The sequence below is a fragment of the Podarcis liolepis genome (genome assembly GCF_965112155.1).
Source record: "Podarcis liolepis genome assembly, chromosome: 11".
NCBI lineage: Eukaryota > Metazoa > Chordata > Lepidosauria > Squamata > Lacertidae > Podarcis > Podarcis liolepis.
In genome coordinates, this window is record NC_139565.1 from 51,064,128 (window position 1) to 51,081,705 (window position 17,578).

General features: G+C 45.3%; 1 protein-coding gene across 4 annotated transcripts in view; it reads left to right on the forward strand.

The window, feature by feature from the left end:
- FECH (ferrochelatase) overlaps positions 1-9,139 on the forward strand; it is a 28,522-nt gene extending 19,383 nt beyond the window's left edge. For all 4 annotated transcript variants that reach the window (XM_083466149.1, XM_083466148.1, XM_083466150.1 and 1 more), the window contains exons 8-11: positions 80-187; positions 967-1,131; positions 3,592-3,651; positions 5,518-9,139. In XM_083466149.1, coding sequence (XP_083322275.1) covers positions 80-187; positions 967-1,131; positions 3,592-3,651; positions 5,518-5,652 — 468 coding nt within the window. In that variant the 3' untranslated portion in view covers positions 5,653-9,139. The remainder of the gene's footprint in view (positions 1-79; positions 188-966; positions 1,132-3,591; positions 3,652-5,517) is intronic.
- The last annotated feature ends 8,439 nt before the right edge of the window (positions 9,140-17,578 follow it).

Consider the following 17,578-nt stretch of genomic DNA (forward strand, 5'->3'; position numbering starts at 1 on the left):
TTATGGTGGTTTGATAATGTAGTGTTTGTTTTAACCCCGATTGAGCTGTTTTAGCTAACTTGCCCTTTCTGTCCCATAGGTAGTTAATCGTGGCGATCCGTACCCACAAGAGGTGGGAGCAACCGTTCAGAGGGTTATGGAGAAACTCAACTACTCCAACCCGTATAGGCTTGTGTGGCAGTCCAAGGTATATATTTTTTTCATTTGTTGACATCATTGGCATACTGTCCAGCGAAAGCCCGCAGGACAGTTAGCAATAAGCTTGTTCAGCTGTCGGAATTGGCCCGTGAGAGTTGATCCTGATAAGGATCTGACCCACAAAGCTTAAAAGTGTCCCCACGCCTGCTTTAAAATGTGGTGTATATATTGAATCACAACTTAATACAGTGGTAGCTCTGGTTAAGTACTTAATTTGTTCTGGAGGTCCGTTCTTAACCTGAAACTGTTCTTAACCTGAAGCACCACTTTAGCTAATGGGGCCGCCGCGCCGCCACCACACGATTTCTGTTCTCATCCTGAAGCAAAGTTCTTAATCTGAGGTACTATTTCTGGGTTAGCGGAGTCTGTAACCTGAAGCGTCTGTAACCTGAAGTTACAGAGAGCCAGTGTGGTGTAGTGGTTAAGAGCGGTAGTCACGTAATCTGGGGAACCGGGTTCGCGTCTCCGCTCCTCCACATGCAGCTGCTGGGTGACCTTGGGCCAGTCACACTTCTGTGAAGTCTCTCAGCCCCACTCACCTCACAGAGTGTTTGTTGTGGGGGAGGAAGGGAAAGAAGAATGTTAGCCGCTTTGAGACTCCTGAAGGGGAGTGAAAGGTGGGATATCAAATCCAAACTCTTCTTCTTCTTCTGAAGTGTCTGTAACCCGAGGTACCACTGTAATATCTCTCTCTCTCTCTCTCTCTCTCTCTCTCTCTCTCTCTCTCTCTGTGTGTGTGTGTGTGTGTGTGTGTGTCCTTTACCCTAGGTTGGTCCTATGCCTTGGCTGGGTCCTCAGACGGATGAGACGATCAAAGGGCTTTGCCAGAGGGGAAAGAAGAATATTTTGCTGGTTCCAATAGCGTTTACTAGTGACCACATAGAAACGCTCTACGAACTGGACATCGAATACGCGCAAGTCTTGGCCAGTGAGGTAAGCTCTTCTGCTTTCCTTGCCATTCTGCACAGTTGTAGGCTGAAGGCTTTAAGCCTGCTTAATAGAAAGCAGATCCCGTTATAAACGGAGAGTCATAGAATTGTAGAGTTGGAAGGGACCCTATGCAGGAATCTCAGCTAAAGCATCCATGACTGATGGCCATCCAGCCTCTGCTTAAAAACTTCCAAGGAAGGAGAGTCCACAATCTCTGGAGGGAGATGGTTCCACTGTCCCAACAGCTCTTACTGTCAAAAGTTTTTCCTGATGTTTAGTCAAGAAATCTCCTTTCTTGTAGCCTGGTGCTTATTTCTGTGTAACCATGTTTAAAATAGGGCTGTAGGTTTTGTTTCCAGGGGGCAGCTGTGTTTATCTGCTGGCAGCCAAAACAGCAGAGAATTTATGTGGCGCCTTAAAAACTTAACAGATTTCATTGGGCACAAGCTTGCGTGGATTACACTCCACTTTCATCAGCTGCCTGCACGAAGTATTATTGTGATTTAAAGACAGGTAGGTAAGTAGGTTCTAAGGGATGCGGGTGGCGCTGTGGGTTAAACCACAGAGCCTAGGACTTGCCTATCAGAAGGTTGGCGGTTTGAATCCCCACGATGGGGTGAGCTCCCGTTGCTCGGTCCCTGCTCCTGCCAACCTAGCAGTTCGAAAGCACGTCAAAGTGCAAGTAGATAAACAGGTACCGCTCCGGTGGGAAGCTAAACGGCATTTCCATGCGCTGCTCTGGTTCGCCAGAAGCGGCTTAGTCATGCTGGCCACATGACCCGGAAGCTGTACGCCGGCTCCCTCAGCCAATAAAGTGAGATGAGCTCCGCAACCCCAGAGTCGGTCACTACTGGACCTAATGGTCAGGGGTCCCTTTACCTAGGTAGGTTCTGTGATTTTGTGTTGGCACCCTTCACCATCCAGGTGCCCCTGCCAGGGCCTGTTGGCTTTTGTAGTACAAAACACTTGAAGGCACCAGGGTGGCAAAGGTTGGCTGTGATGGTAGAATAGTCCCTCACCCCCAACCATGCTTCAGTCTGTACCTGTAATTCAAGATGGTGTTTCTGATGTAGTCCATGAAAGTCCATGTCATTAGAAATTTATTCGACTTTAAGGTGCCACCATACTTGGTTATACAGTGGTGCCTCGCAAGACGAAATTAATCCGTTCTGCTAGTGTCTTCGTCTAGCGGTTTTTTCGTCTTGCGAAGCAACCCTATTAGCGGATTAGCGCTATTAGCGGTTTAGCGGCTATTAAAGGCTTAGCGGCTTAGCTGCTAAAAGGCTATTAGCAGCTTAGAAAAAGGGGGGGGAGCGGAAAAAAATCTCAAGACTCGCAAGACATTTTTGTCTTGCGAAGCAAGCCCATAGGGAAATTCGTCCTGCGAAGCAACTCAAAAACGGAAAACCCTTTCGTCTAGCGGGTTTTCCATCTTGCGAGGCATTCGTCTTGCGGGGCACCACTGTATTTTACATATTGTCTGTTTACAACCCAACTTTTCAGCCAAAACTAACCCCTGAGATTTTGCTCTCATTTGTAGAAGTATTTCTATCTGATTAAATGTCAGTTCAGTCTGGTATACAGCGATGTGTATATAATTAATGCCTAAAACACTTAACTGGACACCAGGCGTTCAGGGCTCTGTATATTTAAACAAGAACCTTGAATGCGGCGTGGTAGTGTATGTCTTAACAACAATTAAAACTTAGCACCAAGGAACTAGACATTAAAGACGAAAGGGTGTGTGTGTGTTGGGTGTTTTCTCCTGCTCTCTGTTAGCGGATGACACAGTCCACGATTTAGGTTATTTCCTCTTGAGAGGGACAGGATGGAAGCAGCTACATGTGACATAGCAGGTTGGCTGTGATGGTTAAAATGACCACCAATAGAAGCAGCCCTTTTCACTGCTGTGCTGTTGGTTGGACGCAAGCACTAAATATCAGTGCAGTTTGCAAATGGAAAGCCATATTTGGGTAAAAATCCCGGGGTTTGGGTAGCAGAAAAGAGTTGATGTAAGTGGGTTGGTTTGGCGGGGTTTTTTTTTGGGGGGGGGGAGGACCACTTCCCCCTTCCCTCGGCAATCAGACAGTGTGTTTGCAGATTTTTCCTAAGTGATTTCCAGGGTACTGGAGGGACATGGGACTACAGCAGCAGCGGGGAATCTGTGGCCCTCCAGATGTTGCTGAACTACAACTCCCATCATCCCTGACCATTGGCCAGCCTGGCTGAGGTTGATGGGAACCAGGAGTTTCACATCATCTAGGGGTGCCACGGGCTCTCCATAACTGGACTGCAGGAAAGCTCCTGTACTGCTCTAATAACGTATGAACTGGGCTTAATTCTGCCTCGTTAATTCCCGTTGCTCTCTGCATCATCCTTGAAACAAGGGCTTTGTCTGAGGGCTATGGACTTAGTGAGATGATACCACGTGTTAAACCATTTGCTCCCTCTCTTCTTCTCCAGTGTGGAGTCGAAAACATCCGAAGAGCAGAATCCCTTAATGGAAACCCATTGTTTGCCAAGGTAATTCCACCCCTTTTGAGTCTCTCCAGTCTCCTAGTTAGGGATGGCAGGCATGATTCCCATCCTTGTCAATTTTACAGGGGTTCAGCTTTTTTTCTACTGCTCCTGTTAAGTAAGAGGAAGGGATGTAGCTCAGTGGTACAGCATCTGCTTTGCATGCACACAGATGGAGCAAGGTTGAAAGCAAACTATTGTATTGGTAGACCATGGATACCTGAAGGAGCTTCTCCACCCCCATCATTCTGCCCGGACACTGAGGTCCAGCTCCGAGGGCCTTCTGGTGGTTCCCTCACTGCGAGAAGTGAGGTTACAGGGAACCAGACAGAGGGCCTTCTTGGTAGTGGCGCCCACCCTGTGGAACACCTTCCCTTCAGTTGTGAAGGAAATAAGCAGCTATCTTATCTTTAAAAGACATCTGAAGGCAGCCCTGTTTAGGGAAGTTTTTAATATTTAACTCTGTACTGTTTTTAACACTTGATTGGGAGCCGCCCAGAGTGGCTGGGGAAACTCAGCCAGATGGGCGGGATATAAATAATAAATTATTATTATTATTATTATTTGAATTCGTCCCTCACAGCTCAGTAATGTCTACACTGGCTGGCAGCAGTGCTCTAGGGTTTTGTATGGGGCCGTTCTGGGCCTTACCTGGACATGCCTGGGATTGAACCTGCAACCTTCTGCATGCAATGCAGTTGCACCAGCACTGATCTCTTGTTCAGGTGTGGATAAATTATTGGACTGGGTTTTCTAGTTCGGCAGAATGATCCTGACTCCTGCGGAGATAGGGAGGAGGATTAGGCTAGGACAAAGGAGTGGCTTTGCTAGGAACCCCCCCCCCCCAGTCCACCTATGGAAAGTTCCACAGTATAGTTGTGTCCAACCATCAGTGCTTGGACACAGCAAATTCAAAGCTCCCCTAATTGGGATGTGAATAGGTGCTAGGGGAGGCTAGATGTACAATTGCAATCGGAATAATTCAGCCCCCGTTGCAAATCAGGTTTATTATCAAAATTGACAGACTTTTAGCTGTTTTGCAATAAGCAAATCAAAAGCAGTTGAAACTTCAGATGCTTCAAGTGGTTTCCCCAAGTTCAGCTGAAAACGCAATAATAGTGAGACTGGAGAAGCCAACATAAGTTGCGCTTTCAGCTGAATTTGGGAAACCACTTGAATATTTCCGATTGCCACTGTTTTAGATATTTAATTCTTCCTCACGTTTGTGAGTTCAGCAGAGTGCTATCCCTTTGCAGCTGAGAAGGGAAGCTTAGTTTTAGCCTTTTAGTTTAAGTAATCCAGGATGCTTTAAGGCAGTCTGGAATTTCCTGGTATTTCCCCCTTTTCTACTCCTTAAAATAATAATTACACAGATAGCCTTGTAAAAGATAAAAAATAACATTTACTAACTCAGGATACTTGCTGAAGAGCAACAGATGCAGCAACTTGGTTCCGGCAGGCTTAAAGAGGGTCTCCTCTGTGGGGTGTGCATGAAACAGGGCCTTCTCAGTGGTGGCATCCAGGCTGACACCAATTTGTTCCCTTCCTGACTTCCACAACCAGTGGAACCAGTGCCACCCAAGCATTTAATTAATAAATGCCCAAGATACTCAATGGTCTATTGAAACACACCTGGAAAATCTTGTGAAGGGAATTTTCCATATCATGGTTTTTAATCTCAATTTGGCCTTTGATACTCCCTTGCATCAATAAACCCAGCTTGCAACAACAACAACAACAATAATAATAACAATGTACATAAATTGTAAGATCACCAACTTACACTTACCTTTTTGTTGGAAGCCTAATGTTTGTCGTTTTTGTCATTCGTTTTTTTTAAAAAACATTTTATATTATTTTACTTCTTTTCAGGCCCTCGCAGACTTGGTCTCTTCCCATCTCAAGTCGAACGAAATCTGCTCCAAGCAGTTAACCCTCAGTTGCCCGCTTTGCGTGAATCCCACTTGCCGAAAGACAAAATCGTTCTTTACCAGTCAGGAACTGTGATGCGCATTTACAGTGGGTTCACCTGACCCTGCGGATCCTGCCCCGTGCGCCCGTTTACACTGCTTTCTTTTGCCCCGCTCAGGGCCGCTTCAGACGGGACGATTAGCCTCTTCTGTGTGATAAGAAGGGTCCCAAATGGGGCTTGCACTGGTCTGAAGGAGGGATGAATCTGAAATCTTGGTATTTTTATTTTTTGTTTCTATGGAGGGATCTTGCGTTGGAAGGGAAGTAACATTTCAAAGGGTTTCATCCTGCCGGGGTTGCTGAGAACACACTTGTCTTCCTATAAAGGCATTCAGGGGACTCTTAGCACCTTGCAGTATCAAGCTTGGCACTAGGCACTGAAAAACGAGCAAAACTTCTGATACTTATGAGCTGCATATATACTTGGAGTAGGGTTCAGCAGTGATGTTGAATAATAGCGAGTGGCTCGATTTCAGCTTGCAGGGACTGGTTGCTGTCCAGGTTAGTTTAATCACTTCTAAAAGAGCTACTCCAAGGATCTTGACCTGAGAGTTACAACATAGATCTCTTAATATGTACTTGTCATAAAAATAGTATTTTTAAAATCCTTCCATGTAGGATACTACTTTTTCCCCCTATGTGGTGTGTTTTGTTTTGTTTTTTCATGCTTGGAACTCTGCAACTAACCACACTGACCATCACACTGCTGATACTGGTTTGTTTCAAATCAACTGACACCTTTTTTAAAGCATGTATTTGTTTTTTTTAAAAAATGAAGTTTTTTTTGTGGGGTTCATTCTTCCCCTCCCCCCCACCCCAAAAAATGCAGAATTGATTCTGCAGCAGCCCAGCAGCTTTCAGTTCCTTTGACAGCAGAGTTATCTAAATTGAATGGACGTGCGATTTCGGTGGTCTCGGTGGCAGCGTCTGCCCAATAAGCCAAAGATCAAGAACTTGTGCCCCTTCAGATGTTGCTTGACTCCCACTCCCATCAGCCCCAGACAGTATGGTCCAATGGTCAGGGATGGTGGGAATTGCAGTCCAACAACATTATGAGGGCCAGAGAATCTCCATCCCTACAGACCGCCCAGATCCTTGGCCTCATAAGCCTTCCTGAACTTTCAGGCCTGCCATTCAGGCTTGTCCCTTGGCGCCCAGTCAGGTAAACAAACCACCTTAGCTTGACATTCATGGTTTGTTTCTCTGTAAGGAACCAGGATTCATTAAGCCAGCAACGAAGTTTGGGTTGTTAGGGACAAACCAACCACGATCCCTAGTTCTGACATCGCACCAAGCGGCATCCGGCTGGTCCACAATATGACATATTAAGCCAGGGTTCTCGGCTTATCATCATGGTCAAACTTTGCCTTTGTACGAAGGGAAAGCTTTTATTTTTTCCCTTGGAAAGCATAACCTGTCAAGAAATCGCTGTGGCTTGGGGCGGGGGGAAGCTACATTTTACATTGAGACAGCATTGATTGTGTGTGTATTGTGGTTCAACGAGTACAAATGTCTCCTCATAACTTCTGGATGAGACTCTGGGAAGCGCTGCATCCATATAACAGCTTGGACCTGAGGAGTGACTCCTCTTTTCTGGCCCAGGAACCACATTCAGCCTTGGCCAATCCTTTGGGGTCTGCATATCAGCAGTGGGTGTGGCCAGCCACCCACTCTACCTGGAAGACAGGTAAGGCACACAGCCCCCCCCCCCCGATCTGTGAAGATGAGCTGAGATGTGGGGATTATCACACCACATCATACATTCTATGATTTATTTTTGCTGCTGCCAAATCAAATTCGTAGGTGGTTGTTGGAGCGTAAAACATTACTGGGAGGGGGCGGTTCTTGATCAGGCCTCCAAAATGGGGGCTAGCCACCCCCATCCCAGCTCCCATAAGCTGAGGCTAGTTTCAGCTGGAGCCCTTCAGTAATCAAGTTGTGCAGGCAATGTTTTTATATCTATGTGCATAAGCACTGATGGTTGTGCAGTTCTACACACAAAAGGTGCAGAGTATGTGCAAATCAATGGGAAATTCTGTGCTTTGCTCAGTATGGGTAATTGCCAACTGACGTCAGAGAATGTGTGAATCGATCAGTGGTGTCTTTTTACATTGCTCAGTTAATACACATAACTTGTGTGCAAATTTTGTATGCCACTTGGGGAATTATTCTAGGGGAGAATGTGAATGTTACCTGGTGAGCATTGTCCGTTTTGCATATTCTCCACGGCTGTGCTATGCTTGGTACCAATGTGATCTGGACATGGTAAAATAAAAATCCACTATTGATGACCTCTGCATATTCTGCACACCTCTGGTTATGTGTACAGCCATTGGCGTTCGCAAACCTACATTTCTGAAGTTGGGTTAACCACAGTGTGTGTGCATGGAACACATTGGAATGGATGTGTCAGTTTGAAAAAAGCAAAGGTTCTGACCTTTTTACTCCTTTGCCTAGTCCTCAGACCTTAGTTGGCACAAAAGAGTCTTTGAGAAAGAGTATTCTTGCAGAGTATTGCTGCTTTTATTCTTAAAAAGTCTTCTCCATCCACGACCGACAGCTTTTACACACACCAAACGCAACCAGCTTTCTACCATTCAACCAACCCACGCCCAACACTAACGTTGACCACTCTATACAGGTACAATTTGGTGAAAGGTTGCATGAGTCATTGTAGGCCGCTGACTCATGCTGACTTAGTTCTTTTGGTATTAAAGAAACAGCAGCTAATTTTTAGCCATGACATGTACCCTTGCAAATTGCCTGGCTGATGCTTCTGAACTGGAACTGTCAAGAAATTCAGGCTCGATATTTCCGACAGCCTCTTTAGATCATTCCAGTGGGGAATTTTAGAAATGTGCGTCATAAGGACTTGCTTGTTCTTGTCATACATTACGTCAGGTGCATGGTAAAATTACGGAACCAAGAATGACACCTGGGCACTTGCTTAATAGCAAAGTTTGGTGCTTCCTGGGAAATGTCAACGTTGTCTGAAATGCCTTCAGGATCTCTTAAGAATTGCCAGTAAATGTAAAACATTCATCAGACTGTTGACACCCACAGCAGGTGCCATTTGTCCTCCAGTGGTAACTGCTCTACTCCAGAAGCTGCCCTGTTGAATGTAGACTATTATGAGAAGCGAGTGCCCTTCCCATTTTCCTCCGTTGCTCCTGCGTTAGGAGCCTTGTCTCTTTTAAACCAGCGTTCTTGTCTTCACAGAGAGCTTCCTTCTCTTTGAACAAGCGGGAATATGAGGCCGTTCTTCAGAGCTGCGTTATAGATCTGCTTATCGCTTTCTAGCTGTCAAGCCACTGTGGTTTTTGTGGTATTTCTATGGATGCAAATTGATCTGGATTTAATTCATGTTGTCAATTAAACTCCAAATGATCTATTAGAGCGTTTTTTTCTTTTTCAAATGGTGGTGAACACGCGAGACTGCTGGTGGCAAGCTTGTACTGCTGGTTCTTGGCAGGCAGAAGATTATAAATTTCCTTGAGTCAAATAAATAAAATGCTGGACACTCTGTCTCTCTCTCTCGAGTAAGTATGGATAGGGTAAGGATGCAGGTGGCGCTGCATCCCAAACCACAGAGGCTAGGACTTGCTGATCAGAAGGTTAGCGGTTCGAATCCCTGTGATGGGGTGAGCTCCCGTTGCTCGGTCCCTGCTCCTGCCAACCTAGCAGTTTGAAAGCACGTCAAAGTGCAAGTAGATCAATAGGTACCGCTCCAGCGAGAAGGTAAACAGCATTTCCGTGCGCTGCTCTGGTTCGCCAGAAGCAACTTAGTCATTCTGGCCACATGACCTAGAAGCTGTATGCCGGCTCCCTCGGCCAAAAAAGCGAGATGAGCGCCGCAACCCCAGTGTCGGTCACGACTGGACCTAATGGTCAGGGGTCCCTTTACCTTTTATGGATAGGGTGAGGAAGTACGTTTTATGCTGTGGTATACGATTAGGAAACTAATCCTGCTCCCACATCAGTAACTAGTTTTGCTTTAGAACCATGATGGGAAAACCCTGCCTCTCCCAGATGTTGTTTGACTACAACTCCCATTATCCCTGACTTGGCTATGTAAGCAGGGGCTGATGGGAGTTGAAGTCCCAGCAACTCCTGCAGAGCCACATGTTCTCCAGGCCTTAGGGAGAAATGGGATGAAGGGTGACTGAAACCCACAAATCAACTCACCAGCCTAATCTTGTTCATAGATGCCACAGCCCAGACCTGTAAGCCTGGAATGCTCTCCTGAGACAGATGCCAGCCATGTCGTAACTGTAGACATGAGCAAACTTCGGTTCTGGGTTGTGGGAATTTTTATGTATATAGGATGATAAAGTTCCGTAAAGCTTCACATTGATCATAATTTATAAAGCACACATCTTTGCAAGGAAAAGCTAAAACAACAACAACAACAAATACATTATTTACACCCCACTCTGGGTGGCTGCCAACAGAATATTAAAAACACAATAGAACATCAAACATTAAAAACTTCCCTAAACTGGGCTGCCTTCAGATGTCTTATAAAAATCAGATAGTTGTTTATTTCCTTGACAACTGATGGGAGGGTGTTCCACAGGGCGGGTGCCACTACCGAGAAGGCCCTCTGCCTGGTTCCCTGTAACCTCACTTCTCGCAGTGAGGGAACCTCCAGAAGGCCTTCGGATCTGGACCTCAGCATCCAGGCTGACAATGGGGGTGGATACACTCCTTCAGGTATACTATTTGATAAAGGGAAGTTGTGGACTCCCTTGCTTGGAGGTTTTTAAGCGGAGGTTGGGTGGCCATCTCTCATGGATGCTTTAGCTGAGATTCCTGCGTTGCAGGGTGCTTATCTAGATGACTCTTGAGGTCCCTTCCAACTCTGCAATTCTATGATTGTAGTAAAATCTCTTAAGTGCTTTACAAGATGTTTTAAAATTATTAACAAAAAACAAAAAAATAAAAGAAATTAAAACTTGTCAACAGGGATAGGCTTGCCCAAACAAAGGAAGCAATAAAGGCACCTGCCTAATGTCAATAGGCAGGGAGTTTCAAAGTGCAAGTACTGCCACACCAAAAAGACTTGATTTCTTACACCTGCAGAATGAGCATTGTGTAGAATCTGTAACTGATAGAATGCACGCATGTGGGATAAGTTGATCCCACAAGTAAACTGGTCCCTAGCCACTAAGGGCTTTATATATACGTACCAATACTTACACCTTAACCTTGGCTGGGATGCGGGTGGTGCTGTGGGTTAAACCACAGAGCCTAGGGCTTGCCGATCAGAAGGTTGGAGGTTCAAATCCCTGCGGCGGGGTGAGCTCCCGTTCGGTCCCTGCTCCTGCCAACCTAGCAGTTCGAAAGCACAAAGTGCAAGTAGATAAATAGGTACTGCTCCAGCGGGAAGGTAAACTGTGTTTTTGTGCGCTGCTCCGGTTTCTCCAGAAGTGGCTTAGTCATGCTGACCACATGACCCGGAAGCTGTACGCCGGCTCCCTCAGCCAATAAAGCGAGATGAGCGCCGCAACGCCAGAGTCGTCCGCGACTGGACCTAATAGTCAGGGGTCCCTTTACCTTTGCCTAATCTTGGTTTGCTAACAAGCCAGAAGTGCAGAAAAGATGATGTCAATGCAGAACACACAAAACCAAAGGACTGCACTCTTTCTTTCTACCTCTTCCTCAAACCCCAACAGACAGTGCTTGGATGCTCATGCAGATTGCTTGGCTGTCGGCTGAGAATCTGCCCAGACGTGAAAACTGAAGTCTTAAGTTTTGTGGGAATGTTATAATGGCTATAAAAATTGATTGGGGTTTTTATCTTCGTACCAAAGAAGGGAGGAAGAATTAGCTGGCATTAACGATGAGGCATCGTGTTTTATCCCACGGTAGCAGGAGGTATTTAAAATTCAATTTTTATGTATCCTTAACCTCAAGTGGGATAATTACCCCAACCTGTTTGGTTTGCTTTTTGCTGTTAGCCCATAATGTAGATAACAATTAATTTTCCAGCTTCTGGCAGGCAGATGATGACGGGGAGAGAAACACGGGTGGTTTTTGATTAGCAGGGAGTGTATAATTAGCGCAGATGCTTTCTTTTGCCACATCTATTTGGCTGACGTCTTTTCGGTAGCATTAGTTTATAATTGTTTATACCGTATTTGCATCTGAAAAGGATGGCAAAGCAAATCCTTGAGTGCATTGTACGAATTGCCTAGCCTAATCACCAGATCTCTTAAACTTACTCCATTGTAAGGCAATATCAGGGTATCACAGCTTTATTTGATAGTACACTGAAGGCGCATCAGTTTTGAGGCTGCGTGGGAAAGCGAAGCTCTACTAGCTGTAGAGTAGAACAGAAAGTACAGCTAGGAATGGCCATTGTCTTGGATGACTTTAAAGGGGTACTGGACAAATTTGTGGAGCATAAAGCTGGCAATGGTTATTAAAAACAATGGTTATTTACCCCTGGTATCAAAGACAGTAGCTGACTGCCAGCTGCTAGGGTACCCAAGCAGAAGAATATTACTGGCACTTGTGCCCTGGATGTAGGCTTCTCATAGGCGATTGGCAAATGAGGGAACAAAATGCTGGACTAGACAGACCTTTGGTCTGATCCGGCTGGGCACTTCTTCTTTTTTTATACATTTTTATTGATTTTTTAACATATCCGTTCCAACAGTCATACAACATGTCTTCTCATCTTCTACAATGTTTTAGACTTCCATCAACACCTCTGATGATTTCCCGTTCTCTATCACTTATTCTGCATTTCTTAATTTCTATACTGCATTTAATTGTCCTTAACTAATAATTCTTTTCATAGTCTTTCTTGTAATATTTCAAATAATCCACCTTACAAAACTTCTTGCAGTCTACTAGCGTAATCTGTTCATCACAATTACTTTTCAAATAGTTCATATATTTACTCCAGTCCTCTAAGAATCTCTGATCCCGCAGCTTTCAAATCCTGCCTGTTAATTTATCCAATTCTGCATAGTCCATCAGCTTCATCCTCCATTCTTCTTTCGTCGGTAATTCTTCTTGCTTCCATTTTTGTGCCAATAATATTCTTGCTGCTGTCGTTGCACCAGCTGGGCTCTTCTTATACGTTCTTTGCCAGTGTAAAGGCACATGGATAGAGTCTGCCTAATAGCAGCGCAAGCTTGTGTCGTGCTGGTTTATGGAACTCACTCAACCTTAGCGATTTGCTTCTAGAAACTGGTGCGTCGTCATCAATATCAGCGAAACAGACCTGGTGTAAAAACCAGTCATATACGCATAGAAAATGTGCAGCGTGACATGCAACTTTGATGCAAGTGATGTCTTCACCCTTTTATTAAAGCACAAATAGCGAAGCCGCATGGGTTGCCTTCACTGCTTGTCTTTGCTTGGGAAAAGCAGGCTGAACATCTGATGCTATGTTGTTCTCCAAACATCAAAGGCAAAACAGGTGTGTGTTTTGGCAATGCGCTGAAAGATCCTTGTTGAGGGATGCAAGCACAAGCAAGGACATAAAACCATTGGCTCCTGGCAGAACCATCTATGGCCTGTGAGACCCCAGTTGGGGCAGCTTCTCCCCCAACATCCCTGCAGCTGCTAAAGACCCATAGGAGCCAACTCCTAGGGGCTGAGGTCCTTTGGCCTCCCCAATAAAATATTTGAGGGGGCCACTGTGGCGATCACAGAGGGTCCCCAAAGATTTCACCATCTATTGATCCCTGTGCCACCACTTTATTTCTCGCTGCCACCACCCAGGCCCTACCTGGTACAATAGTGAGTCCAGTCAGGGTTAAATTGGAACATAAACTTCTGTTTATTTATTGCAGTTTAACAAGCATGTGGTTTCATAAACAGTATCGGTCCATTACAATCATTGGGTGCCTATCCAGACCTACAACTTCTGCTACCTGCTCTCACTCACTAAACCACCTCTCAGATATTTACTTGTCTTCCTAGCCCCTAACTGTTCCTGACTCAGCTTATTTCTCGACACTAACTCAACCTACCCACAGACTCACTCCCACTCCAACCAACCTCCCAACGAACTCCTCCCTTCGCCCCTCCCAGAGCTGGTTTTATAGTCCCTCTGACTCCACCCCCCGGGTTCTGATTGGGTAACCCGTTTAACTATTTCACCTCCAGCACTCTCATATATTAACGTCATAGCCACCCCCCCCCAAGTTGATGGGCATTGCCATTCAAATGGTGCGTGTGCACCATGTCATGTGATCGATTATGCAGGGTGGGGCGCCCCTGGCCTCCCCCCCATATTTTATTCAAGTTGGCCCAGACCAAGGGCCACATATCCCATTGGCTCCCAGTCGGCCTGAGAGGACTCTTGATTACTTTGCATTTTATATCTTAGGGTTTTTAAATTGTAAGGCACCCTGGATTCTGCGAACTGCCCTGACACCTCCAGGTACAGGGCCGGTATATAAAGTCAATAAATAATAATAATTAATAACGACAGTGAGCCTCAAAAACATCACTTACACCCATCTGAAGATGAATATTACGTGGAGGAGATTAGCAAAAGGTGGGCAAGCTATTATTCGCAGAAGCTTGCCCTCCTCCATTACTCTGTGAGAAACTCCTAACGTGCTCCTGCAGAGCACCCTTTGGAAACAACTGCCTCGCACAATTTCCCATTCCCTTATCAAAAATCAGCTGAAACCCAAGGACAGCATTAACAAAGAGCTTTTTTTTTAAAAAAAAAAAAAAGATGGCAAGAGGAGGAGGGGGAAGGGAGAGCAGGCAATTTGACCTTGTCTCAAATGAAAACCCACCCACAACTGTTAATTTATTTGGTTATCTATTAACAGTCTCTAGGCAGCTTAGTTTTTACGTTTAAAATTAAGTGCTTGATTGATTATTTTCTGGAACAGTGATGGGATGTTGTTCTATACTTAAGCCAATCCATTAGTGAGCTCTCATTACTGATCTCTGGCATGTGTGTGTGTGTTTATGTAGAAAAGGCATTGAGGGTGAAGGGAAGACCAGGGTGAGCTCAGATTCAAGATGCTGTATGGATTTGATTAGCCATTAAATGCAGGTCCAACATGAATGCATTGCTGTATACATGCATGTGTGTACATATGGAAGCCCACGCACATGACCCTGTGATCCTCATTCATAAAGGTAAAGGTACCCCTGACCATTAGGTCCAGTCGTGACCGACTCTGGGGTTGCGGCGCTCATCTTGCTCTATGGACCGAGGGAGCCGGCGTTTGTCCGCAGACAGCTTCCGGGTCATGTGGCCAGCATGACTAAGCCGCTTCTGGTGAACCAGAGCAGGGCACGGAAATGCCGTTTACCTTCCCGCAGGAGCGGTACCTATTTATCTACTTGCACTTTGACGTACTTTCGAACTGCTAGGTTGGCAGGAGCAGGGACCGAGCAACGGGAGCTCACCCCGTCGTGGGGATTCGAACCGCCGACCTTCTGATCAGCAAGTCCTAGACTCTGTGGTTTAACCCACAGTGCCACCCGCGTACATATGGAAGCCCACGCACATGACCCTGTGACCCTCATTCATGGCTGCATCCAATCACAGCAAATTAACCATAAAATGCTTCTTAAGGACAGGAGATAAGGAGCTGGGCCTTTCAGGCCAAAAAGGCTTTCTACCCCTGCCCTAGAAGAAAACCAGCTGTAGGTCTGTATTAAGAGCCATGCCACAGAACTGCATGAATTTCTGTTTAATAAACCTTTTACCAAGACCTATAGGGAGCCTGAATCTGTAGGCAAGAATCAACAGGCAGCATATCTTTCATTACCAGGGTTGTCAACCTCTTTATATAGTAGCCTTCTTAAACGTTTCTTCAGGTTTACAGTGGGACCTCAGTTTACGAACTTAATCCGTTCCAGAAATTTGTTCTTAAACCGAATTTGTTCTTAAACCGAGGTGCGCTTTCCCTAATGAGGCCTCCCGCTGCCAGTGCCGTTCCACCGTTCAGCTTCCGTTCGTAGACCGAGGTAACGTTCACAAACCGGAACACTACTTCTGGTTTTGCCGAGTTTGTAAATCGAAATAGTGTATAAACAGGACTGTTTGTAAACTGAGGTACTACTGTACTAGTTAATTTTGGTTTATCTGTTCTTTTCAAGCTTTCGGCATGACGTCTGGGGCTCTGCGTTGTTGTTTTTTCAAAAGGTTGTGTATATACTTCCTGAGGAGTATTTAGATTTCTGACTAATTTAATTCTTCTGTTATAAAAGGCTCGGTAGGCCTATGGGCTAGAGAGCTGGGCGTGCCAATGACAGAGATCCCTTTGCATTAGAAGAAGAAACCGTTTTTTAAACTACATACCCCGACACCCACATCCCTGCAACAAATTGTCTTCACATTCAGTTTCTGCTTGAATCCAACATTTCTGAGCCATTTCAAATTTCCACAGAGCTTATTTTTTCTTGCTGGTAAAAAAAATTCTCAGCAAATGCTTAAGACCCACTCTCCTGATTAAGTGACAAAAATTCACCATAAAGCCTTAAAAGTTTGCTGAAAATTATGCTATTCCCAACGCCCCCGGAAAGGAAATCTAGAATGGTAGTATATATAATTCCCCTACAAGAGTTCAGGGAAGAAAAATCTTAACATTTTGAAGCTCTAAATACTATGATTAGACCATGATTACCGCTCTATGTTGGTTCCTTTTATACCTGTTCCCCCACCCCCCGCCAACCAACGCATAGCAGATGAATCAGCTGAAGGGAGATATAGGTACTCCTGGTCACTAAGGCCACCTGAGCCTCACGTGGCAATTCTGGATCCAGGAGTACACTCAAACTTCAAATGTGGAGTAGTCTGGGTATTCTGAAAGTGTACGTAGGAATATGCCATCACTATTATTTCCTTAGGGACGCGGGTGGCAGTGTGGGTTAAACCACAGAGCCTAGGACTTGCCGATTAGAAGGTCGGGGGTTCGAATCCCTGCGACGGGTTGAGCTCCCGTTGCTCGGTCCCTGCTCCTGCCAACCTAGCAGTAGATTAATAGGTACCGCTCCGGCGCGAAGGTAAACGGCATTTCCGTGTGCTGCTCTGGTTCGCCAGAAGCGGCTTAGTCATGCTGGCCACATGACCTGGAAGCTGTACGCCGGCTCCCTCGGCCAATAAAGCGAGATGAGCGCCGCAACCCCAGAGTCGGTCACGACTGGACCTAATGGTCAGGGGTCCCTTTACCTTTACTATTATTTCCTTAATCCATGTGTAGTGAAATTTGCTTAACTGCAGAGTGAATTGTCTCACAATGTTGTATGTAAGTCCTTCCATTCCATCCATGGGCCAAACCAATGTATAGAGGAAAGTGGAAGGTACAATTCACATTTGGTTTGTGATTCAGCTCAGAGAATGACTGGGCAATGCTAATTGCATTAATTAAAGATAAACAGGGTTTGAGCTTTCTGTTGATCCTAAAATGGGGGTTTATTACGAAGCTATTAAATCCAGTCATGTCAGTGTGGCGGCTAATGGATTGGGGAATCTTCCACCATTCATGCCCATATGGGTAAAAAATATGGAAGTAACAGTTCTCTATTAGAATCAGAGAAAGGTGACAAGTGAGAAGATTGTAGAAAATAGGATTTGAGTTGCTCAATATGGAAATGAGAAGTACAGTTGATAATAGCGGTCAGTCATTTTCTTGACATCATAAATTGCTTCCTTTACTCTTGCCGTAAATTATGGACAAGGCTAACAGCATTAGTTAAAGGTACAACAAACTGGATATGTGTTGTCTGTTGGTCTTGAAACTAAACTAAACGAATCCTAAACGATTTAGGCCTCAACCCTATGACCGCTGGCCTGGGATGAAGACCTATTGGGGCTTACATTCATTGTGTTGTTGGTCAGCTAGTTGTCCAGCCTCACAAAAGCCACTAGATTCATCTGGGAGGAAGCAGGCAAGAGATCCTTTAAACAAGAATGCTCTGAGATGCTTTGCCTTGTCACAGCTCTGAATCTGGCAGCTTCCCCCTTTATTGC